The sequence below is a fragment of the Microcaecilia unicolor genome, chromosome 3, assembly GCF_901765095.1.
Source record: "Microcaecilia unicolor chromosome 3, aMicUni1.1, whole genome shotgun sequence".
Lineage (NCBI taxonomy): Eukaryota > Metazoa > Chordata > Amphibia > Gymnophiona > Siphonopidae > Microcaecilia > Microcaecilia unicolor.
The window spans coordinates 204,645,301-204,670,819 of NC_044033.1; the positions used below are offsets into that span (position 1 = coordinate 204,645,301).

The 25,519-nt window shown below is 48.3% G+C and overlaps 1 protein-coding gene across 3 annotated transcripts in view; it reads right to left on the minus strand.

Annotated features, from left to right (window-relative positions):
• The window catches only part of SYNGAP1 (synaptic Ras GTPase activating protein 1), a 214,023-nt gene that overhangs the window by 148,842 nt on the left and 39,662 nt on the right, over positions 1 to 25,519 (minus strand). For 2 of the 3 annotated variants that reach the window (XM_030197194.1, XM_030197192.1), the window contains one exon: positions 265 to 418. In XM_030197194.1, coding sequence (XP_030053054.1) covers positions 265 to 418 — 154 coding nt within the window. Of the gene's footprint in view, positions 1 to 264; positions 419 to 8,224; positions 8,240 to 25,519 lie in introns of those variants that run through there. The other variant, XM_030197193.1, reaches the window with a different exon arrangement.

Here is a 25,519-nt window from a genome sequence, read left to right on the forward strand (position 1 = left end):
AATCAGATCTGTCCTCTAGGGCTAAATCAATGGATGAGCGATGAAAAAGTAGCTGCATTTGTTTGATGAAGAAAGACAAGAACACTTAATTTCAGTTATAGTACTCTAATAGGCCTTTTAAAATTTCTTGAAGGAAGAATACATTTGAGGTTTCCCTAGATTTCTGCTACCTACAAGCAAATTTCTCCCAGTCTTGGCATGTAATTCAGTGCACCCATGCATGCACAACTATCTATAGCACAAACATCCTCAAAAATCTCTTACTTCAAAACAGAACTCCTGCCCCAGGATACTGCTGTGCACAGGCTTCACAATGGAATCTTCATCCAGGTTAAGATCCAGGGCTTCAGCTGCACTGCTCGGACTCAGCAAAGACTCATGTGAATGGGACTCCTTGAAGCTCTGCATAAGGCGGGCCCTGAGATAGGCAAAGAGAAAAAGTAGTCAATGTGAATGAGAGAACAGAAAATAATGTAACACAGTAACATGGTAATATAGAGTTAATTTTCAAAACGTCTAGCCACTAGGAAACAGACACCTAGACTGACCCTGCTGAAAACTGACAGCAGCTCTGTGGATACATTTAGCTATTCAGTTTCAACAAGGTGGCAACACTTAGCTTCTATTAGTACTGATGGCCCTAGAGGCAGAGTTAGATTTGGGAGAGAAATTGTGCACCTTAAACTAGGTGCAAGGCTAACTTGCCTAAATCCAGGCAGCTATCTCTGAAAATGAGAGTCTGGCAATCCACTCCCCTTTCAATGTCAATCTGCCCTCTTGATTACTCTCAAACCCCCTTCCTATTTCCCCAACTGTTCACAATCTGCTTATGGACTGCATCCCAACCCTAAATACTCCAAATCTCTGCAACTTCCTCCTGGAGTCCCCTCCCAATGTCCCAAGCTGTTCCATAATGTCCTCCCAACAGCTCTTCTTTCACTTTCCTACCCCTCTGAAATCTGCATTTATGATTCCAAAGGGTCTCTGTCTCTGAAGGCAGGAGAGATGTGAAAGTATTTCTGCTGGCACCTTGACACAGTGCTTAATGGCACCACCTTGGAATTGCTGGACGACTGCAAGGCAGTTTGGAGCATCAGGAGAGGGGTCTGGAAAATATTTGTTTTGGGTTATAGGCATGGGTCCAAGGCTCAAGGAAGCTGTGTCTGATGGATGTGCCAGGCAAGAGCTGGGAAGTGGATTGGTTTTTACAACCTAAGGAGTTGGGTACATCCTCAGGGCAAGGAGGTACACTTTTAATAAACTGCTTAGTGATCAGACATTAAGTTAAAAATAGGCTGTCAGCAACAACCTAGCTGTCAGAGGTATCATTAGGCCTATGCTCCAAATCTATTTTGTAATGCCCTGTTCCAGATCTTAAGATAAAGAGTGTTTGGAAAAGTGAGTCAGAAAATACTTGAGGTTCTGTAAAATAGTTAGCCCACCAATATTTTTATTTCTGTATTAGGGAGGAAAGGGGTATATAAATGTCAAAATGAAATGACATGGGGGTTTGGGGAAGAAAGGAGAGGAGGCAAAGTATGGGGGGATGAGGTGGGGTTGGAGAGAGATAGAAGTTGGAGACAGGTATGTTGGCAGGGAGGGGGCCGGTGTGTCTTGAAGGATGGCGCTGCAGCTGGCACAGAACAGTGAGTCTGCGGGGGGGGGGGGGGGGGGGGGCAGGGAAACAGGATCACGGTGAAGCCCCTGCATACATGTCCGACCTAATTGACCTACCACCCAGAAACGCTAAAAGATTGTCCCGAACCTTCCTTAATCTCCATTTACCTAAGTGCAAAGGCATAAAGTACAAAGTACTGCACGGATCAACTTTCACATACATGAGCACACAATTCTGGAATACACTACCATGCAGCCTGAAAACGACCTACGAACTAACCGACTTCCGCAAACTACTAAAGACTTATCTCTTCGAGAAAATCTACGGCAAGGATCAAAACACATGAAGCCCATACAATCTCATAGACACGCACCAATACACTCTCTGAAATCTCTTCTCCCGTGCTCTCACCACTCTTAAACCCTACCCACAAATAAAATTGTCAGACCTCCCTGTTCCCTCGATACTGTTTTGTTCCCCTCTCAACTCACCACTGTTATATTCCACTGTCCTATCCCCTAATAATATCCTGAATTTACTCTGTCTTATATAACTCTTCACAATGTAACCCATAACTGCACTTCCATCATTTACAATGTATTGTAAGCCACACTGAGCCCGCAAATAGGTGGGAAAATGTGGGATACAAATGCAAATAAATAAATAAATAAATAAAATCAGTAAAGGCATGAACTGTTAAGGAAGTGGGCTCCATCCTGCCTATCTCTACTAGTGGGTGGAGCCAGAAAGAAGCTGTGGGGATATTACAGTTCCTTTCCTGTGTGCAACAGAGAAAGCAGACTGTATGTATATATATATATATATATATACACATGTATATATATATATATATATATATATATATATATATAGAGAGAGAGAGAGAGAGAGAAAGATAAGGATAAGGGAAAGAAATGTCCATCTATTTGTGTGTGTCTGTATTTTTCAGTCTGTGAACCCAGCTGGGTCTGTTCAAGATGTGCCTGAATAAATCTGTGCATAACGTATTTAGGAAACATTCTTTTACACAGTTCACTCCATTTGCAAAGTGGGCTAAAATAGATACAGCAGTGCCTGCAATATTCCTTCCCCTCCCCCTACCTCAACCAGTAGGAAGATATCAGAAGAGCACTGCTACATTATTAGCTGGCTCTGTCTCTTGTTTGTTCATCCACCATCCACCCCAGGTAGGGTGCTGCTGTTCCCTGTCCCTTTTAATTGTTTCCCCTATCCCCCTCCCCATCAACAACATGCAAAACCTCAGCAGGTGAAGAACTGCCTCCAACGCTGATTTATTTATAACCATGAGCCTAACGAGCCTTTGCCTAGGAAGACAGTGCGAGTCAGCGCTCAGCCCCAGCACAGATAAGAATAGCAACCGTGTTTACGTCAGGAGAGAGCTCGGTCTTTCCACAGGAGGAGGAGAGTTCCCCCTACAAATCTTCTCCCATGTGTTGACTGCTCTTATTTTTAGAACAGAGTAGGATTCCTGTCTCTGATGCATGGACCACTGTCCTATGCTAGTACCAGCCATCAGCACTAGAGCATGAGGAGATGGCTGTTCGCTCGGTCTTGTGCAGGGGCGACATACCCAGACCAGAACCCCCCAAGCCAACCCACAGTACTAATCCTAACCCAAACTAGGATCCTAAACCCTTCTTTCCTATCCTTAACATCAATCTAAAGTGAAGTTATTCATCTAAAGCAGGTGTTCTCTGAGGACAGCAGGAAACATTCTCACAGATGGGTGACATTATCCAATGGAGACAGGTGTGGAAACACCACAGCAAGTTTTCAAAAGCTTTTAGAAGACATGCGTGTGCTTGTTCCCACCCAGCGGCACAACGCAGGATAAAAAAACTATTAGAATACAATTCCTAAGGGAGGTGGGCGGGTTGCGAGAATGTGTGTCCGGTTGGCTTTGGAGAACATCTGCTAAAGGTGAGCAACTTTGCTTTTTTCGAGGACAAACAAGACATCATATACTCACAGATGAGAATCCCTAGTTAACAGGCTGTCTGAAATAAAAAAGGTATAGCAAGGCCTGTAACAAGCTAAGGCCTAGAACATGTTTTTTAATTTGATTTTATACTTTTCTATCTATTATTATAATTTATTTTATTTTTTTATCTTGAACAGCCTGGAACAGAAAACCAAACAGGCCTAAGAGGGTGGAGTTGGATTCTAGATCCTGGGTTGATTTCTAATGACTGATTGACTAACTTGGCTGTCACCTTGGGAATCTTGCTCTAAACAGTAATGAGATATGAATGTGTGAACTGAAGAACACATCACAGCTCTGCAAATCTCCAGTATGGAGGCTGACTTCAAGTGGGATACCATGGATCTGACATTATGAGCTGTGACATGACCAGAGACAGCCCAGCCTGGGCATAAGTGAAGGACATTCAGTCTGCTAGCCAATAAATGTTTACCGATGGCTTTTCCCCATCCTATTATGAAAAAAAAATGAAATGCTGGGTGGACTGTCTATGGACTTTAGTCTGCTCCAGACAGAAGGCCAAGGCTCTCTTGTAGTCCAAGATGTGAACTGCTTTTACCAGGATGGACATGGGGTTTTGGGAAGAATGTTGGTAGAACAACTAACTGATTAAGATGGAATTCCAACAGGATCTTACTAAGGAACTTAGGATGTGTGAGAAGAACTACTCTGCAGCAATGAAATCTAGTGTAAGGTGGATCTGCTACTAGAGCCTGGAGCTCACTGACCACATGGGCTGAAATGACCATCACCAAAAAAATGACTTTCTAGGTAAAACATTTCAGGTTGTGGGTTATCAAGTGACTCGAAAGGAGATTTCATCAGCTGGGTGAGAACAACATTGAGATCCCATGACACTGTGGGAGGTTTGACCAAGGGCTTGAGTAAAAGCAAACCTCTCATGACCCAAACGACTAGAGGTTGTACAGAGATGGGCTTACCCTCTACACGTTGTGCCAGTTGCACTGAGGTGAATCCTTACTGAGTTGATTTTTAAACCAGACTCTAATAAATGTAGAAGGCATTCAAGCAGTTTTTGTGTAGAACAAGAAAAAGGATCTGGGGCCCTCCCCTCAAACCAGACAGAAAATCTCTTCCATTTAAAATTGAATGACCTCTTAATAGACTCTTTCCTTGAAGATATTTTAAAACTTGGTTGCTTTTTCTACAGTGGTCCACCCTCTAGCAGTTATTCTATCGAGACAGACATGGGGAAGCAACTGCTTGTCCTGGGATTGGTAGCATGGAGAGTTGCCACGATTTAGGTTTTTGCCAGGTACTTGTGACCTGGCTTGGCCACTGTTGGAAACAGGATACTGGGCTAGACGGACCATTGGTCTGACCCAGAATGGCTTATGTACACCTCCAGGCAGTTGGAGAGAATCTACTACAAAGCTCTCAATCTCCAAGCTGTGAGGGCCAGGACCTGGAGGTTGGGATGCAGGAATGACCCCTTGTTTTATGTGATGAGGGTCAGAAACATCTCCAGTCTCCATGGTTCTTCAGAGGAATGGCTCTTGGTCGGTTAAATGGCACTTAACCAGCTATCTGTGAATATTCAGTGGGACACAGCCGACTATCTTTGAATATTCATGGTCAGCACAAAGCAGTTAACCTGCTACATCACGTCATATAGTCGGCTAGCAGCAATTATTCAGTGCATCGCAGGCTAAGTTTGGCAGCCAAATCAGGTCGCCCAAATAGGTCTATCTTTGGATGCTATAAATTTAACTTGCCAGCACTGAATATTACATAGCCAGTTAAGTTTAAGCTGGCCAAACTCCCCCCCCCCCCCCCCCCCCACCAGATAGTCAATGCTGATCACCAGAAATGGCCCAGCACTGAATATCCTCCGGAACAACATTAAACAACTCAATAACCTAACACTAACCAGATGAGCAAACATGTGTGTACCTCTCTCATTTCTGGACAACTTGTAGAGAAAGTGAAGGTACTGTAGCAGGTAATCTCTGAGACAGCAGGCTTTATATTCTCACAAGTGGGTGACGACAATTCACATCAACCAGTCTGGAATTTATCAAAATTAAATGAAAGCTTTGTGGAACGTGAGACATGCTCCACCACTCATGCATGAGTGCCTTCCCACCCACCGCAAGAATGCAGTCTCAGTTTAATACTGTAGCAAAACGACGAATCTGTTGAACCAGCTTCAACTTCCTGCACTCCATGATGATTCTCTCCCATGCTGTGTCAAATAAAATGCCCAGGTACTCAGCATGTATCTGTGATACAGTAGTCTGCTCTTTTCAAAACTGATCACCCAACCCAACTGCAGAAGACGGACAACTTTGTCCACTGTCACCACGCTGTCCGAATAGGACAACACAAGAATGAGCCAGTTGTCAAGATACAGGCGATTCCCTAGTGCTTAAGGAAGGACGCCACCATCATAATCTTGGTAAACATTCTTGGAGCCATGGCAAGACGAAAGTGCAAAGCCCTGAACTGCAAAATGTTGAAACTTCAGATTCGGCGGCCATATGGGTATATGCAAGTATTTTTCCTTGAGATGAAGGGCAATGAGAAATTCTCTTGTTTGAACCGAGGTTATGACTGCTCTTAGTGTCTCCATGCAAATGCTGGACACTCAGAGGCAGTGGTTTAGACCTTTGAGATGTAAGACTGGATGAAAGGTGCCTTCAGCAAGGATCTACAGTGGCCTCAACCTTCACCGCCTTGGTTCCCTTTCGACAAGGAGACTGTGAGAGGCACGACTGGGTGGGAGCTCTAACTTGTAACCTTCTGTAAGAATATCCAGAATAGAGAGCTGCACAGCTTCCGTCCCCGCGGGAATCCCGCGGAACCCGCGGGATTCCCGCAGGGACGGAGGCAGTTCCTGCGGGGTTCCCGCGGGGATGGAAGCCGTTCTGCGGGGTTCCCGCGGGGACGGAGTCAGTTCCTGCGGGGTTCCCGCGGGGATGGAACCAGTTCTGTGGGTTTCCCGTGGAATTGTAAGCTCCACCTGCACCAGCCTCTCATCTACCGATTACCAATTTCTTTGAGTGCTGTCTCCTCCTCCTCCTCCTCTTCCTCCTTGCTTTAACAGCATAAATGTGGAAAGTCTTCCATTAAGGAGGTGGTAGAGTCACAAATGATGACGGAATTCAAAAAGGCATGGGATGAACACAGAGGATCTCTAATTAGAAAATGGAAGTTATAAAAAACCTAACCTTAAATGGCTGCATGTGTGTGGATGTGTCAAGTGACGCTAAGATGGCGACTCTGGCTGTGATGAACTAGGGCTGATACCTGGCAGACTTGTATGGTCTGTGTCTCATACATGGCAATCTGGTGTAGGATGGGCTGGAAAGGGCTTAGACAGCAACTTCAGTGGCTGGAACATGAGGACAGTGCTGGACAGACTTTTATGGTCTGTGTCCCACAAATGAGAACATGAATAGGCTGGAGTGGGCTTCGATGGCAACTCCAGCAGTTGGAACATAAGGATGGGGCTAGATAGACTTGTGTGGTCTTTGTTCCAGAAACACGAAAGAAAGACCATAATCAAGTATATAATATCACACTCGTTGATTTAATGATGAATTGATCATGAGTGTGACTATTGGCAGAGTGGATGGACCGTTCAGGTCTATTTGCTGTCACTTACTATGTTACTATTAATCCTCTTTGCTACCAGGCTGGTGCACAGACCTCAGCTCTGACACAGGCACGAGAATCAGATGTCACCTGACCTACTGGCGCGTGCATGTGGCGACCTCTCAGCACAGTGCAAGTGAATTGGAGACAAGTCTTACATGTGCGCACCAGAGTGTTCCAACTTCCGTTCCTTCCTTGCCTACAGTGCTGTGGCTCAAATCCAGAGAGAGACTGAGGGAGCTGACTGGAACTTTCTTTTATGTACTATTAAATTCTTACGGGGATGGGTGGGGATGGGTTAAATTCTTGCGGGGACGGGTGGGGACGGGTTGGGATGGTTTAAATTTTTGCGGGGATGGGTGGGGATGGGTAAGATTCCAGTGGGGATGGGTGGGGACGGGCGGGGATGGGTAAGATTTCTGTCCCCGTGCAACTCTCTAATCCAGAACCTACTGGTCTGATTTTGGCCCACTCCTCCTGAAACTCCTGAAGATATCCTCCCACCAAAGGAAGGGAACAGTGGACCAGCTTTGCATCACTGTAAAGCTCAGGAGGCATTGGGCGCTCTACTGGACTGAAAGGAGGACTTCCTGTCCACACAAAAGGAAGATTGGCATACCTGAAAGTGGGAACTCTGACCATATTGTTGACAACCAGGCCAGTACCGTTTGCTGTCTTGAAATCGAGATTAAGAGCCCCCTGAAGACGGACGACCAGAGGCATTCGGCTTATCCTCCAGCAACCGCTGTGGCTTAGTTTCACCAAGTTACTGAGATCTTCTTCAAACAGTCACTTGCCCCAAAAGGGCAGTTTAACTAGACGTGATTTGTCGCTGCATCCGCTGCCCAATGCTGCAACCAGAGTTGCCGACCTGCCATGACAGCCAAAGACATACTATAGGCCGTAACCCGTAACGTCATAAATAGCATCAGCCAAGTAGGCCAACCCCACTTCCAGCTGGACATTATGGTAAAATTATGTCTTACCTGATAATTTTCTTTCCTTTAACGCAGCAGATGAATCCAGGAACTAGTGGGTTAAGTCCGCCTACCAGCAGGTGGAGATAGAGATAAACAAACTAAAGGCAGTGATGCCAGACGGCCAGCTCCTTCCTACTACTACTAGCATTTATATAGCGTTAACAGACGCACACAGCGCTGAACACCTGACATAGAGAGACAGTCCCTGCTCAAAGAGCTTACAATCTAGATAAAACAGACAGACAAGACATTATGGGCAAGGGAAATACAAAGTAAAGAGGAACAGAGGAGGAGGAGGGCAAATGAGTAGCGGTTAGGAGCCAAAGGCAGATATAGTATGTCATTTGTAAGAATTTGCCAAGGCCAAAAATATGAAACCAATAACAACCAAAAACCATCCTCACTATGAAAAACAGAGAACCAAATAAGAACTTCGAAATGACTGCAACTTGATCCAGAAATCGGAATCCTTTCCGTGTTCCCATATCTGTCTGAACTCTGCAAAAGAGAACCCGGAAGGAAAAAATAGCCACACTGTGCGGAAAATGAAAAAAACATTGTCTGAACTAGGGAGGGATCCTGGATTCATCTGCTGCGTTAAAGGAAAGAAAATTATCAGGTAAGACATAATTTTACCTTCCTTGACACTTGCAGCAGACAAATCCAGGAACTAGTGGGATGTACCAAAGCATTCCTTAAGTAGGGTGGGAAGCTGACGCTCCCCGTGCCAACACTCCCGCCCCAAAACTCGCATCCTCCCGAGCAGACACATCTAGCCTGTAATGCTTTGTAAGAGATTTGTCGGGAAGCTACTTGGGCGTCCTGTCATACTTTTGCAGAGATAAGGCCGATGCCTCCGCCCAAGAAGCCGCCTGTGCCCAAGTAGAATGCGCCTTCAGGGCCACTGGAGATGCCCGCCCTTGTAGCAGATACGCCGCTCCAATGGCTTCCCCAATCCAGCTAGCAGTGGAAACCTTAGAAGCAGCCTCACCTCTTTTCGATCCCGACAAGAGCACAAAGACATGATCTGAGCGTCAAAACTCATTAGAGATCTGCAAGTACCAGCACAAGGCTCTCCGCACGTCCAGGAAACGTAGGGAGGCAAACTCCCCTGGATAATCCTCTCTTCGAAAAGATGGAAGATACACTGCCTGATTGACATGGAAAGACGAAACCACTTTAGGTAGAAACAACGGCACCGTCCGGATCAACACCCCTGCTTCAGAAAACTGCAAAAAAGGATCTCTGCAAGACAAAGCCTGAATTTCAGAAATCCTCCTAGCCGAAGCAATGGCCACCAAACACACAGTCTGAAGTGTTAGATCCTTCTCCAAAACCTTATTCAACAGCTCAAACGATGGGGCCTGGAGGGCTCGCAGTACCACTTTCAAATGCCACACCGGGCACGGCTGCCGCAGAGGAGGCTGAAGCTGAAAAGCCCCGCGTAGAATATTGGACCACATCAGAGTGAGCTGCTAAAGAGGAACCGTCCAGTTTGCCCCTAAAACAAGATAGCGTGGCCACCTGCACTTGAAGGGAATTATATGCCAATCCCTTTTGAAGACCATCCTGAAGGAACTCCAGAATAACCGGAATGTCCACCCGAAAAGGTGATTCAGCACGTAAAGCACACCACGCCAAGAAAGATTCCACATTCGCGCATATGCTGCTGAAGTAGACTGCTTCTGTGCCCCCAAAAGAGTGGCAATGACTGGTCCTGAAAATCCCTTCTTCCTCAGCTGCCGCCTCTCAATAGCCAGGCTGTAAGACCAAAGCGGGAGGGATTTTCCATCTGAACTGGTCCTTGATGCAGCAGGTCGGGAGTCACCGGAAGTCACAATGGTGGCTCTGAGAGTGCTCGAACGAGATCCGCATACCACGGCTGTCGGGGCCAGTCTAAGGCCACTAGAACGACCGGCCCACAATGCTGCCCTATGCAGCAAAGAACTCTCCCTATCAGAGGCCACGGAGGAAAAACATACAGTAGCTGTTGTTCTGGACATGGATAGAGAAGAGCGTCCAATCCTGCAGATCCTGGCTGCCGTTTGCGGCTGAAGAACTGGGGAACTTTGGCATTGCAAGCCATGGCCATGAGATCCATTACTGGTCTTCCCCAACATTGACAGATCAGCCAAAAAGCCGAGTCCGAAAGCGTCCATTCCGCTGCGTCCAAAAGAGTCCGGCTGAGAAAATCCACTTGAACACTGTTTTAACCTGCAATGTGCGCTGCCGACAGACTCTGAACATTCGCTTCCGCCCATACTAGAAGACGAGACGCTTCCACTGCCAAGGAAAGACTGCGAGTGCCCCCCTGCCGATTGACACAGGCCACCGTCGTGGTGTTGTCCGAGAATACACGAACCATCTGCCCCTACAGAAGATCCTGAAAACTTCGCAGCACATTCACGACTGCTCGCAACTCCAGACGATTTATCGGCCAAGTCGCTTCGAGAGGGGTCCACAAACCCTGGGCTACTCGATGAAGACAATGGGCTCCCCAGCCCGCAATGCTGGCATCCGTCACAACTACCACCCAATTGGGAGACGCCAGAGAAACACCCTTCTGCAAATTGGCTGACCGGAGCCACCACGCGAGACTGTCCCTGACCCGGCTCGACCAAGGAAGGCGTCGTTGATAATCCAGCGATGTCGGCAACCATCTGCTCAAAAGGAAATTCTGAAGAGGTCGCATGTGAGCCCTTGCCCATGGAATGACCTCCAAGGTCGCCGTCATGGAACTAAGGAGCTGAACATAGTCCCACACTCGGGGAGCGCAACGACTCAATAAGGTCCATACCTGAGAAAGCAATTTGATCCTTCACCCCTCGGGGAGAAACACCTTCCCCTGCTTCGTATCGAATTGCATTCCAAGATACTCCAGACTCTGAGTAGGAACCAGATGACTCTTGTTCATCTTGACCACCCAACCTAAAGACTGCAACACCGCAATCACTCGGTCGGTGACCACTCGACTCTCCTCTGCTGTCGTCGCCTGAATCAGCCAGTCGTCGAGATATGGATGCACTTGAATCCCCTCCTTCCGCAGGAACGCTGCCACCACCACCACCATGACCTTGGAAAAAGTGCGTGGGGCAGTGGCCGTTCCGAAAGGAAGGGCCCAAAACTGGAAGTGCTGACCCAGCACCGCAAATCTGAGAAATATCTGATGGTGCTGCCAAATGGGAATGTGCAGGGAAGCTTCCCTCAAATCGAGAGCCATCAAAAACTCGCCTGGCTGAACAGCAGCAATAACTGCCCTTAATGTCTCCATGCGGAAGTGACGAACCCACAAAAACTGTTTTCTGAGACCGAGAATAGGCAGAAAAGCCCCTCCGTTCTTTGGAACCACAAAGAAGATGGAGCACCGACCTGTGCACCTTTCGAGAGCAGGAACAGACATGATAGCCCCTATCCTTAGCAGGTCTCGCAAACACTGCAGAACCGCTGTCCTCTTGGCCCGCGATACACAGCGGGACTCCAGAAAAAAGTCTGTGACGGGAGAGAAGAATTCTAGCTTGTAACCTTCTTGCACCACATCGAGGACCCACTGATCCGAAGTGATCTGGCCCGCTCTGGAAGAAACAGAGAAAGCCGACCACCGATCTGCTCTCCTCCTGAGTTGACCTATGCCCCATCATTGGGAGGCCTGAGAAAAAGCCCCAAAAATGAGAGGGGGTCCAGCCGGACACTTCAGGAAATGTAGATGGAAAGCGATGACCACAAATGCTCGCAGTCCAAGCAATAAAGTTTGTGACCTGATGTTGGAGGCAGACTTAGATGTTGCAATCACGGAGACACGGCTCAATGGTTCCCATGAATGGGATGCAAATATACCAGGCTATAATCTATTTAGGAAGGATAGAGAGGGTCATAAGGGTGGAGGAGTAGCTCTATATGTGAGAAATGATATCACAGTGACCGAAATGACAGGGACCTGGGAAAAGGAAGAAGCGATATGGATCACCTTAAAAAGAGATAATAGAACCTCTGTCCATGTGGGTGTTTGTCTACACACCTCCGACACAATTGGAAGAATTAGATAAAGACCTGATTGCAGATATTCAAAAGTTGGGAAAGAAGAGAGAGGTGCTGTTGCTGGGAGATTTCAATCTGCCGGATGTAGATTGGAAGGTTCCATCTGCGGAATCGGAAAGAAGTAGAGAGATCGTGGATGCTTTTCAAAGTGCTCTGCTCAGACAAATGGTGACGGAACCCACGAGGGAGGGAGCGACGCTGGATCTGGTGCTCACAAATGGGGATAGCGTGTCAAATGTCCGAGTGGGTTCCCACCTCGGCAGCAGTGACCATCTAACAGTTTGGTTTGATATGACGACTGAAGTGGAGGGTGGCCACTCAAAACTCAAAGTCCTGGACTTCAAGCATGCTGACTTTAGTAAAATGGGGGAATACCTAAGGAAGGAGCTGATGGGCTGGGAGGACATACAAGAAGTGGAAGGACAGTGGTCCAGGCTGAAAGAAGCTATAAATAGGGCCACAAACCTTTATGTAAGAAAAGTAAATAAAAGCAAGAGAAAAAGGAAACCGATATGGTTCTCCAAGCAACTGGCTGAGAAAATAAAGGTTAAATAGTTGGCGTTCCAGATACACAGAAAAACTCAAGAAGAAGAACACGGGGATGAATACTGGATGAAACTGAAAGAAGCCAAGAGAGAGATATGTCTGGCGAAAGCACAAGTGGAAGAACAAATGGCTAGAAATGTAAGGAGGGGTGACAAAAATTTCTTTAGGTATATTAGTGAAAGGAGAATGACTAAAAAGGGAATTGTGAGACTAAAAGATAATGCGAAACCGCTATGTGGATAATGATGACGAAAAAGCAAATTTGCTAAATAGATACTTTTGTTCTGTTTTCACAGAAGAAAATCCTGGAGAAGGACCGCGATTGATTGGCAAAAGTACAAATGAGAATGGAGTGGATATAGCACCGTTCACGAAAGAGAGTGTGTATAAACAACTTCAAAATCTAAAGGTGGACAAAGCCATGGGACCGGATGGGATCCACCCCAGGATATTGAGGGAGGTCAAAGAGGTTCTGGTGGGTCCTCTTAAAGATTTGTTTAATAAATGCTTGCAGACGGGAGAGGTTCCGAGGGATTGGAGAACGGCGGATGTGGTCCCTCTTCACAAAAGTGGCGATAGGGAAGAAGCTGGAAATTACAGCCGGTAAGCCTCACCTCGGTTAATGGAAAAATAATGGAAGCGGTGCTGAAGGAAAGGATAGTGAATTTCCTGGAAACCAATAAGTTGAAATCCAAGACAACATGGTTTTACCAAAGGGAAATTGTGCCAAACGAATCGTTCTTTGATTGGGTGACCGGAGAACTGAATTAGGGACAAGCTATAGACGTAATCTACTTAGATTTCAGCAAAGCTTTTGACACGGTTCCCCACAGGAGGCTCTTAAATAAACTGGACGGGCTGAAGATAGGACCCGAAGTGGTGAACTGGATTAGGAACTGGTTGACGGACAGACGCCAGAGGGTGGTGGTTAATGGAATTTGCTTGGATAAGGGAAAGGTGAGTAGTGGAGTGCCTCAGGGATCGGTGCTGGGGCCGATTCTGTTCAATATATTTGAGAGTGACATTGCCGAAGGGTTAGAAGGTAAAGTTTGCCTATTTGCGGATGATACTAAGATCTGTAACAGAGTGGACACCCGGGAGGGAGTGGAAAACATTAAAAAGGATCTGAGGAAGCTAGAAGAATGGTCTAAGGTTTGGCAATTAAAGTTCAATGCGAAGAAATGCAAAGGGATGCACTTAGAGAATAGAAATCCACGGGAGAAGTATGTGTTAGGCGGGGAGAGTCTGATAGGTACGGACGGGGGAGAGGGATCTTGGGGTGATAGTATCTGAGGATTTGAAGGTGATGAAACAGTGTGACAAGGCGGTGGCCGTAGCTAGAAGGTTGTTAGGCTGTATAGAGAGAGGTGTGACCAGCAGAAGAAAAGAGGTGTTGATGCCCCTGTATAAGTCGTTGGTGAGGCCCCACCTGGAGTATTGTGTTCAATTTTGGAGGCCGTATCTTGCGAAGGATGTAAAAAGAATTGAAGCGGTGCAAAGAAAAGCTACGAGAATGGTATGGGATTTGCGTTACAAGACATATGAGGAGAGACTTGCTAACCTGAACATGTATACCTGGAGGAAAGGAGAAACAGGGGTGATATGATACAGACTTTCAAATATTTGAAAGGTATTAATCTACAAACGAACCTTTTCCGGAGATGGGAAGGTGGTAGAACTAGAGGACATGAAATGAGACTGAAGGGGGGCAGACTCAAGAAAAATGTCAGGAAGTATTTTTTCACGGAGAGAGTGGTGGATGCTTGGAATGCCCTCCCGCGGGAAGTGGTGGAGATGAAAACGGTAACGGAATTCAAACATGCGTGGGATAAACACAAAGGAATCCTGTTCGGAAGGAAGGGATCCTCAGGAGCTTAGCGGAGGTTGGATGGCAGAGGCGGGGCTGGTGGTTGGGAGGCAGGGTTAGTGCTGGGTAGACTTATACGGTCTGTGCCCTGAAAAAGACAGATACAAATCAAGGGGCTGGTGGTTGGGAGGCGGGGCTAGTGCTGGGCATACTTATATGGTCAGTGCCCTGAAAAAGACAGATACAAATCAAGGTAAGGTATACACAAAAAGTAGCACCTATGAGTTATCTTGTTGGGCAGACTGGATGGACCGTGCAGGTCTTTTTCTGCCATCATCTACTATGTTATGTTACTATGTTCTCGTTGCGAAAGGAAGAACGCTGCCCAAAACGTGGAAACTGAAAGGCTGCTTTGGACTGCCCTGGGCGATACCATTGCGTCTCTCTGAAACGTGACCTCGAGGCTCCTTGCCTGAAAATAGACTTGGGTCTATCCTCTGGAAGACGCTGAGATTTGGAATCCCCCAAATCTTTAACAATCTTTTCTAGGTCTTCCCCAAAAAGCAATTTCCCTCAGAAAGGCAATTTAATGAGCCGTTGCTTAGAGGCCATATCTGCAGCCCAATGACGGAGCCACAGAAGACACCGAGAGGAAACCGTCAAGGCCATGAGTTTGGCCGAAGCACGGACCAAATCATACAAGGCATCCGCCAAGTACGCCAGCCCAATATCCGTCAGCGACATCTGAGGAGTTACCAGCATATCAGACTCCAAAATCGAATCCATGACAGAATGTAGCCAACTGAGACAAGCTCTAGCCGCATAAGAACTACAAACAGAAGCTTGAAGTGTCAAAGCGGCCACCTCAAAGGCACGTTTTAAAGAGGTCTCTTGCCGTCTGTCTTGCATATCCTTAAGTGCCACACTACCTTCTACTGGAAGAGTAGTCTTCTTAGTGACCGCCGTCCGAGGGCATCCACCCTAGGCAGAGCAAACAGCTCTAAACGTTCTGCTGAAACCGGATACAGCCTGGCCATAGCCCTGGCCACTTTCAGCCCCCCATCCGGATCCGCCCACTGGGCCAAAATCAGCTCTTCAATAGCTTCATGTACCGGAAAGGCCTGAAAAGGTCGTCTGGTACTAGCCATCTTGGGGTTGACCACCTGAGAAGCCACAAGCTCAGGGTCCTCTATATTCAGGGCTTCCAGCGCCTGAGAGATAAAGGAGGACAACTCCTCCTTATGGAAAATCCTCACGGCGGAAGAGTCCTCTGGTTGGTCAGTGAGGAAACCGTCCTCCATGTCCTCTACCCCCATCTGCTCCGAGAGAGCCACCATGGAGAAAGCTGCAGGCGACCGTATGCAGGACCCCTCCTCAGACCCCAAAGAAAGCCCAGGCTTTTTAAGGGTGGAGAAATCCTCTGGGGAAAACCCCAAAATCTCTTGGTTATCCCCAGACCCCCTGAGAGAAAGACCGAAGCTGTCGCAGCCACGTGAGGGGGGGGGGGGGGGGGCAAGGCCCTTTTCAACAAAAACGCCTGATGGAGTAGCAAAATAAACTCTGGCGAAAACCCGTCCCCCGCAACAGAGGAGGCCACAGCCATGGCACCTGCACCACCGCCCATAGTGCCTGACGGCCCTCCCGACTCCCCTACCACTGGAGAAGAAACTTTGCCCAAAACCGCTACTGGAGCCGGCTCCGTGACCGATTGCAAAATGGCGCAAGAATCGCCAGGCTCTGGGCTGGAAAGTACGATCTCAGGGGGGGGGCACGCTCCGTCGAGTCCTGCCAAATCAGCGCACCCCGCACTGCCAAGCCCTGCCACTGAACGCCATTTCCCGAATCAGGAACAGCGTTTTACCGCCTCCGCTGCCATCTCCCGCCCCCAAACAGGAACCCAGCAGGACTTACCCCGGAGTCCGGACTGGGCAAGTGCGGGAACTGACAGCTGAGCCGATGGAAAAAAAAAAACTCTCCAACTCCACTTCGAGGCAGGCTCAAACAAGCAGGCAACAGAAAACAGGACTCGGACAGCAGTAACACAAACCTGCTCTCAGTAAAAACACACTTCCCTGTGCTTCTCTGTTTCTCTTTTAAATAAATTCTATGGTTCTCTTTTTTTTTGGAGTAAGGAGGCAGAAACAAACAGGGAAGGAAAGGAACAGCAAAAGCCTGTTCAGAGGGAATTTGAGGTGCAGCAGGGACCCAGCAACTGCGTATGCTGCCAAAGGGGACACCACCAGTCCGCCACCCCCGGCTCAAATTGGCCACCGGCCCAGAAGCACCCTCAGAGGCCTTGGGCCCAGGAGCTGGAGAAAAAGCCGTCCACCATCTGCTGAGATAGAGACATACTAACTGAGGAAGGAGTTGGCCGTCTGGCATCACTGCCTTTAGTTTGTTTATCTCTATCTCCACCTGCTGGTAGGCGGACTTAACCCACTAGTTCCTGGATTCATTTGCTGCAAGTGACAAGGAAAGCGCCTGTCTTGTGTTGCCGACTGCTGATGCCACTTCAAGCATGCTCTTGTCATGAGTACCAGGATGAACAGTTCCATGTATAGCTGACTTAACTGCATATGTGGCACTGTTTGGCCTCCTTGTCCATAGAGAAGCTGAAAAACCTTTAACTGGTGTTCTCCATGGGCAGCACGATGAACAGTCCCATATACAGGTGACATCTTTGTACATGTGGGACTATTCATCTTGCTTGTCCATGGAGGATCATCAACAATAGTTGCAGTTTTCTCACGCCCTGCAGGGACAGGGCATACAAGTTTCCAAACACAGGACAGCCAGAGGGAGGAGTTAAGGAAGACAATGAGACTGATTGAAATAAATGGGGAGGTTGGGGGGAGGAGTCTGGATATTGGTGTAAGTACAGAACCTTTTAAGGTTATCTACTTAGACTGGAAGACTATCAACCAGAAAATGATATCTCACAGGCGATTACGATTGTATCTACTATGTTACTATGCAGGATGAACATTTCACACTAGGCACTGCAATAGAAATGAGAAAACCCTTGGCTTTTATTCAACACAAATACCATTTTCAATTAATTGTAACAGTTGTAAGCCATACCATGCCCACTCTCTGGCTGGCCTTCCCAATATCCCCCACTTGCCCACTTCCTGATTCCTTTCCCCGGCTCTCTGGCAGGTTTCCCTCTCCTCAGCCAGTCCCTCGTCCAGCTCCCGTTCCCAACTCCTTCCTCCAGCATGACCCCTCTCATTACTAGCCTTGGCATCTCTCAGTCCTCCTTGCCTGGCTTCCCTCCACAGCCTGAACAGTAGCTTAGCAGCAGTCAGGGCTGCATCAGGTGAGCAAGCACAGGAGAGCAGCAGGAGTGTGCATGCCTATTTATGCAGCTCCTCCTTCCCCACTGTCCCTATTTTTCAGAGAAATAAAACCTAATTGTAAGGGTTTTACCCTGCCCTGCTGGGGATGGTCTATTCTTCTGCATATAATACTTCATTGTTAAGTTTGTACCTTGCCCTGCTGGGAGGTGGTTTATTCCTGTATAGACAATACATCATTGTTAGTTATGGTCTTACCACGTATTCTGCATATATTTTCAGATAGGAGAGCTAAACACATACAGTGACTATGTCCACGAACTGAGTTATTTTCATGCCTTACAGACAGAGAGGAAGAGGGGCCAGAGCTGTCTTGCACTGTAGTCTCATTGTATGGAGAGCACAAGCTTATTTAAAGAGACTAGTGAACAAGGAATGAATTTTGAACCTGTGAAATTTACAGAATGCTGACAAAGAGAAAAAGACAGAGAGTGGGAAGAGTAAGAATGAAGACAAGAGTCTGAGAAAAGAAAAAGGCCCAAGGATTCTTCAACAATCCCATTTGGCCTAGCCCTACTGCTGTTGTCCCTGCCTATACTACGTTAGCTAAGGATATTTGCTAGCTGTACAAGCCTGACCCACCTACATCTCGCTTGCTCTTCTTATCATGCTTTCTTGCCCTTGTCGCCACTTATTGTTCTAAGGCTGTCTCCCAGCCACCTGCAGTACAAGGTTGACAGCCTGCAAGAGATCATTCTTTATCCTTTTTGCCATCATCTGGAAAGTATAGCCAAATCACCTGCTGCCCATGCTTGGAGACCTATTATCTTCCCCTCCCCCACACATTGTACCTAAGAATATCCCAGGGTCTTACCAATGCTCCATTTTTGTTGACCCTCCCACCTCAAAGCAGCCAAACCACAGGTATGTACAAGCTGGCTTTGATGTCTTTCCTTTTTGGCTTTCTGCTGTGTGGATAGATGACCATATAAGTTTCCATATATATTCCATATCTTAACCAACACCCAGGAGTCCATTTCTTTCACCCTAACTTTCTCTTCTCTTACCACTGTTTGAAATTCTATAATGTTTTCTTTCAGTTATTTTTATTACCACTTACGTAAAATAAAGTCAAAATGTCTCAGATATGTTCATCTCAAACCATTTATGCCTCATAATTCTATAAACAGAATCGAACTAAAATAGGTATCCACTAATATCTGGTAATTAAGTCAATAATAACGAAATACTGTAACCAGGATGTAGTAAACCTGTCAATTTCAAGAATAATTCATACAATTTTTTAATTTTTTTGAAAGAGCACCCTCAGATATTCCCACTATGAAAAACGCAACCAATTTTTTTTGTTGCTTAATGGTGTAGCACTTCTTTCATCGGGTTACTCACTTTTATTATTCTTTCGTGAATCACCGAATAAGTGCTAGCAGGCTGGTATATTTCTTCAAATAGTATAACAACAACTATATCCTGCCAGCCTTATGTGCGGTACATCAAATATATACCTTGCCCAACATTCCACTGATTTTGTGGAATGTTGGGCAAGGTATATATTTGTCTAGATTGCCTAGACCCAAACCCTGGAATATACCCAGTAGATAGGATCTGGAACGAATTTGAGACAATATCGGAAGATCTTATCTCCCAAACGCTTAAAAAATTCACCAAATCTCACTGCAAATTAGATATATGCCCAAATACCCTTATGAAATTGGTGCCCCAACGCTTCATCACAGATCTAACGAAACACGTGAATTTTATGCTACAAAATAGGCTCTTCCCAAAGGAAAAAGGAAACATTCTACTCACCCCCATACCCAAAGATGCAAAGAAAAATGCAAGCGAATTAACCAACTATAGACCAGTTGCGTCCATCCCCTTAATAACCAAAATAACAGAAGGAATGGTAACCAAACAACTCACAGAATATCTAAACAAATTCTCAATACTACACGACTCCCAGTCAGGATTTCGCTCTAATCACAGCACTGAAACAGTTTTAGCCACGCTCATGACGAAATTCAAACAAACGATTGCAATCGGCAAGAACATACTACTTCTACAATTCGACATGTCAAGCGCCTTCGACATGGTTGATCATGGAATCCTACTACACATCTTTGAATACTTCTGCATCGGAGGCAATGTTCTTAATTGGTTTAAAGGATTCCTAACCACACGCTCATATCAGGTGACATCAAAGTCGATTACATCAGCTGCATGGACACCTGAATGTGGAGTTCCACAGGGATCTCCCCTTTCACCGACCATGTTCAACCTAATGATGACACCTCTGGCCAAACTACTATCCAACAAAAACCTCAATCCTTACATTTATGCCGATGATGTAACGATCTACATCCCATTCAATCAAGACCTAAAAGAAATTTCCAATGACATCAACCAAAGCCTCCACATCATGCACTCCTGGGCAGTTGACTTTCAGTTAAAACTCAATGCAGAAAAAACCCAATGCCTAGTACTTACCTCTCAACACAATGCGAGCAAATTCAGCACCATCAACACACCAAAATTAAATTTACCCGTCTCGGAAACCTTGAAAATTCTTGGTGTTACCATTGACCACCACCTAATCATGCGAATAACACAACCAAAAAGATGTTCCAATCAATGTGGAAATTAGCGAATGATACATACCTGCAGCAGGTGTTCTCCGAGGACAGCAGGCTGATTGTTCTCACGACTGGGTTGATGTCCACGGCAGCCCCCTCTGACCGGAAAAAAACTTTGCGGGAGGTCCCGCACGCAGGGAACGCCCACCGCGCATGCGCGGCCGTCTTTCCGCCCGTGCGCGACTGTTCCCGCTCAGTTGAATGACAAGCAAAGGAATGAGGAAAACGCAACTCCAAAGGGGAGGAGGGAGGGTAGGTGAGAACAATCAGCCTGCTGTCCTCGAAGAACACCTGCTACAGGTATGTATCATTCGCTTTCTCCGAGGACAAGCAGGCTGCTTGTTCTCACAACTGGGGTATCCCTAGCTCTCAGGCTCACTCAAAACAAGAACCCCGGTCAATTGAACCTCGCAACGGCGAGGGCATAACAGAAATTGACCTACAAAGAACAACTAACTGAGAGTGCAGCCTGAACAGAATAAAATCGGGTCCTGGAGGATGGAGTTGGATTCAAACTCCAAACAGATTCTGCAGCACCGACTGCCCGAACCGACTGTCGCGTCGGGTATCCTGCTGGAGGCAGTAATGTGATGTGAATGTGTGGACAGATGACCACGTCGCAGCCTTGCAAATCTCTTCAATAGTGGCTGACTTCAAGTGGGCCACTGATGCTGCCATGGCTCTAACACTATGAGCCGTGATATGGCCCTCAAGAGCCAGTCCAGCCTGGGCGTAAGTGAAGGAAATGCAATCTGCTAGCCAATTGGAGATGGTGCGTTTCCCAACAGCGACCCCCTTCCTATTGGGGTCAAAAGAAATAAACAATTGGGCGGACTGTCTGTGGGGCTGTGTCCGCTCCAGATAGAAGGCCAACGCTCGCTTGCAGTCCAATGTGTCCAACTGACGTTCAGCAGGACGGGTATGCGGTCTGGGAAAGAATGTTGGCAAGACGATTGGCTGGTTAAGATGGAACTCTGACACCACCTTTGGCAGGAACTTAGGGTGAGTGCGGAGGACTACTCTGTTATGATAAAATTTAGTATACGGAGCATGGGCTACTAGGGCTTGAAGCTCACTGACTCTGCGAGCTGAAGTAACTGCCACCAAGAAAATGACCTTCCAGGTCAAGTACTTCAGATGGCATGAATTCAGTGGCTCAAAAGGAGGTTTCATCAGCTGGGTGAGGACAATGTTGAGATCCCATGACACTGCAGGAGGCTTGACAGGGGGCTTTGACAAAAGCAAACCTCTCGTGAATCGAACGACTAAAGGCTCTCCAGAGATGGCTTTACCCTCTACATGATAATGGTAAGCACTAATTGCACTAAGGTGATTCCTTACTGAGTTGGTCTTGAGACCAGACTCTGATAAGTACAGAAGGTATTCAAGCAGGTTCTGTGCGGGACATGAATGAGGTTCTAGGGCCTTGCTCTCACACCAAACGACAAACCTCCTCCACTTGAAAAAATAACTCTTTTTAGTGGAATCCTTTTGAGAAGCAAACAAGACACGGGAGACTCCCTCAGACAGACCCAATGAAGCAAAATCTACGCCCTCAACATCCAGGCCGTGAGAGCCAGAGACTGAAGGTTAAGATGCAGAAGCGCTCCATCATTCTGCGAAATGAGAGTCGGAAAACACTCCAATCTCCACGGTTCTTCGGAGGACAACTCCAGAAGAAGAGGGAACCAGATCTGGCGGGGCCAAAAAGGCGCTATCAGAATCATGGTGCCGTGGTCTTGCTTGAGCTTCAGTAAGGTCTTCCCCACCAAAGGTATGGGAGGATATGCATACAGGAGGCCGTTCCCCCAATGGAGGAGAAAGGCATCCGACGCCAGTCTGCCGTGTGCCTGTAGTCTGGAACAGAACAGAGGCAGCTTGTGATTGGTCTGAGAAGTGAAAAGGTCCACCGAGGGGATGCCCCACTCTCGGAAGATCTTGCGTACCACTCTGGAATGGAGCGACCACTCGTGCGGTTGCATGACTCTGTTCAGCCTGTCGGCCAGACTGTTGTTTACGCCTGCCAGATATGTGGCTTGGAGAAGCATGCCATACTGACATACCCAGCGCCACATCCTGACGGCTTCCTGACACAGAGGGCGAGATCTGGTGCCCCCCTGCTGGTTGATGTAATACATTGCAACCTGATTGTCTGTCCGAATTTGGATAATTTGGTAGGACAGCCAATCCCTGAAGGCCTTCAGTGCGTTCCAGACCGCTCGGAGCTCCAGGAGGTTGATTTGAAGATCTTGTTCCTGGGGGGACCACACCCCCTGAGTGTGAAGCCCATCGACATGAGCTCCCCACCCCAGGCGAGATGCATCCATCGTCAGCACCTTCGTGGGCTGCGGAATTTGGAATGGACGCCCCAGGGTCAAATTGGTCCGATTTGTCCACCAGCGCAGTGAATTGCGGCAACTGATGGACAGGTGGATGACATATTCTAGATTCCCGGTGGCTTGGCACCACTGGGAAGCTAGGGTCCATTGAGCAGATCTCATGTGAAGATGAGCCATGGGAGTCACATGGACCGTAGAGGCCATATGGCCAAGGAGTCTCAACATCTGCCGAGCTGTGATCTGCTGAGACACTCTGGTCTGGGAAGCGAGGGACAGGAGATTCTGAGCTCTCGCCTCGGGAAGATAGACCTGAGCCGTCTGTGAATTCAGCAGAGCTCCTATGAATTCCAGAGATTGGACTGGCTGGAGATGGGACTTCGGGTAATTTATCACAAACCCCAGCAGCTCCAGAAGCTGAATAGTGCACTGCATGGACCGGAGAGCTCCTGCCTCTGAGGTGCTCTTCACCAGCCAATCGTCAAGATACGGGAACACGTGCACCCCCAGCTTGCCGAGATACGCCGCAACCACCACGAGACACTTCGTGAACACCCGTGGTGCAGAGGCGAGCCCAAAGGGTAGCACACAATACTGAAAGTGACGTGTCCCCAGATGGAATCGGAGATACTGTCTGTGGGCTGGCAGTATCGGGATGTGAGTATAAGCATCCTTTAAATCCAGGGAACAAAGCCAATCGTCTTTCTGAATCATGGGGAGAAGGGTGCCCAAGGAAAGCATCCTGAACTTTTCTCGCACCAGATACTTGTTTAGGCCTCTCAGGTCTAGGATGGGGCGCATCCCCCCTGTTTTCTTTTCCACAAGGAAGTACCTGGAATAGAATCCCTGCCCTTCCTGCCCGGGTGGCACGGGCTCAACCGCATTGGCGCTGAGAAGGGCGGAGAGTTCCTCTGCAAGTACCTACTTGTGATGGGAGCTGAAGAATTGGGCTCCCGGTGGACAATTTGGTGGAAGGGGAGACCAAATTCAGGGTGTATCCGCACCGCACTATTTGGAGAACCCACTGGTCGGAGGTTATAAGAGGCCACCTTTGGTGAAAAACTTTCAACCTCCCCCCATGGATCCAGTCAAAAGCTCGTCCCCTGTTTTTGCAGTGGAGGCGCAGGGGGCTGCTTAGGTGCACGCTGTTGACGGGAACGAGCGCGCTGGGACTGTCCCTGTGCCTGAGGAGGCCTTCGGGCGGGCTGGGTGTACCTATGCTTGCTGTAGGCGTAGGGTGCAGCCTGCCGGCCCCGGGAAAAACGTCCATCTGCTGAGGTGGATGCTGAAGGTGCCCGGTGGGAGAGCTTGTCGAGAGCGGTTTCCCGCTGGTGTAGTTGGTCCACCAACTGCTCGACCTTCTCGCCGAAAATGTTAGCCCCCCAGCAAGGGACATCCGCCAGCCGCTGCTGGGTACGGTTGTCCAGGTCAGAGGCATGCAGCCAGGAGAGTCTGTGCATCACTATACCTTGGGCCACAGCTCGAGATGCCACATCACAGGTGTCATAGATACCCCTGGACAGGAACTTTCTGCACGCCTTCAGCTGCCTGACCACCTCCTGAAAAGGCCTGGACTGCTCCAGAGGGAGCTTGTCGACCAAGTCCGCCAGTTGCCGCACATTGTTCCGCATGTGGATGCTCGTGTAGAGCTGGTATGATTGGATGCGGGTCACGAGCATGGAAGATTGGTAGGCCTTCCTCCCAAACGAGCCCAGAGTGCGAGACTCCCGCCCAGGGGGCGCCGAGGCGGTATCCCTCGAACTCCGTGCTCTCTTGAGAGCAGAGTCCACGACCGCCGAGTCATGAGGCAATTGAGGCCGCATCAACTCTGGGTCTGAGTGGATCCTGTATTGAGACTCCGCTTTCTTGGGGATGGTGGGATTAGATAGTGGCTTCAACCAGTTCCGAAGCAGCGTCTTCTTCAGGACATTGTGCAGTGGTACCGTGGAAGACTCTCTAGGTGGTGATGGATAGTCGAGGACTTCGAGCATCTCCGCCCTCGGCTCATGCACAGTAACCACTGGGAAGGGAATGCTGATAGACATATCCCTGACAAAGGAGGCAAAGGAGAGGCTCTCACGAAGCGAGAGCTTCCTCTCCGGTGAAGGAGTGGGGTCGGAGGGAAGGCCCACAGACTCCTCTGAGGAGAAATATCTAGGGTCCTCCTCCTCCCCCCACGAGGCCTCCTCCTCGGTGTCGGACATGAGCTCTCTCAGCTCAGACCGCAACCGGGCCCGTCTCGACTGCGAGGAACCACGTCCTCGATGATGGCATCGAGCGGTGGACTCCTGCGCCAGTGGGGACGAAGCTCCCTCCATCGATGTCGACAGGGACTCCACCTGAGTGGCGGTCGACAGCGGTGCCGCAAGCGGCATCGGAGGCCTCATCATCGGGCCAGAGCCCACCGGCGCCTCCATCAACGGCGCCGGAGGCGCAAGCACCCCCGGTGCCCATAGAGCCTGGCGCATCAGCCCTTCCAGGATCCCCGGAAGGATGGCTCGGAGACACTCGTCTAGGCCCGCTGTCGGGAAAGGCAGGGAGGCCGGTGTGGGCGCCGGTGCTGAAAGCTGCCGGGTCCAGGAGACGGTACCGAGATACCCAAGGATCGGCGCAGCGACACCTCTTCGACC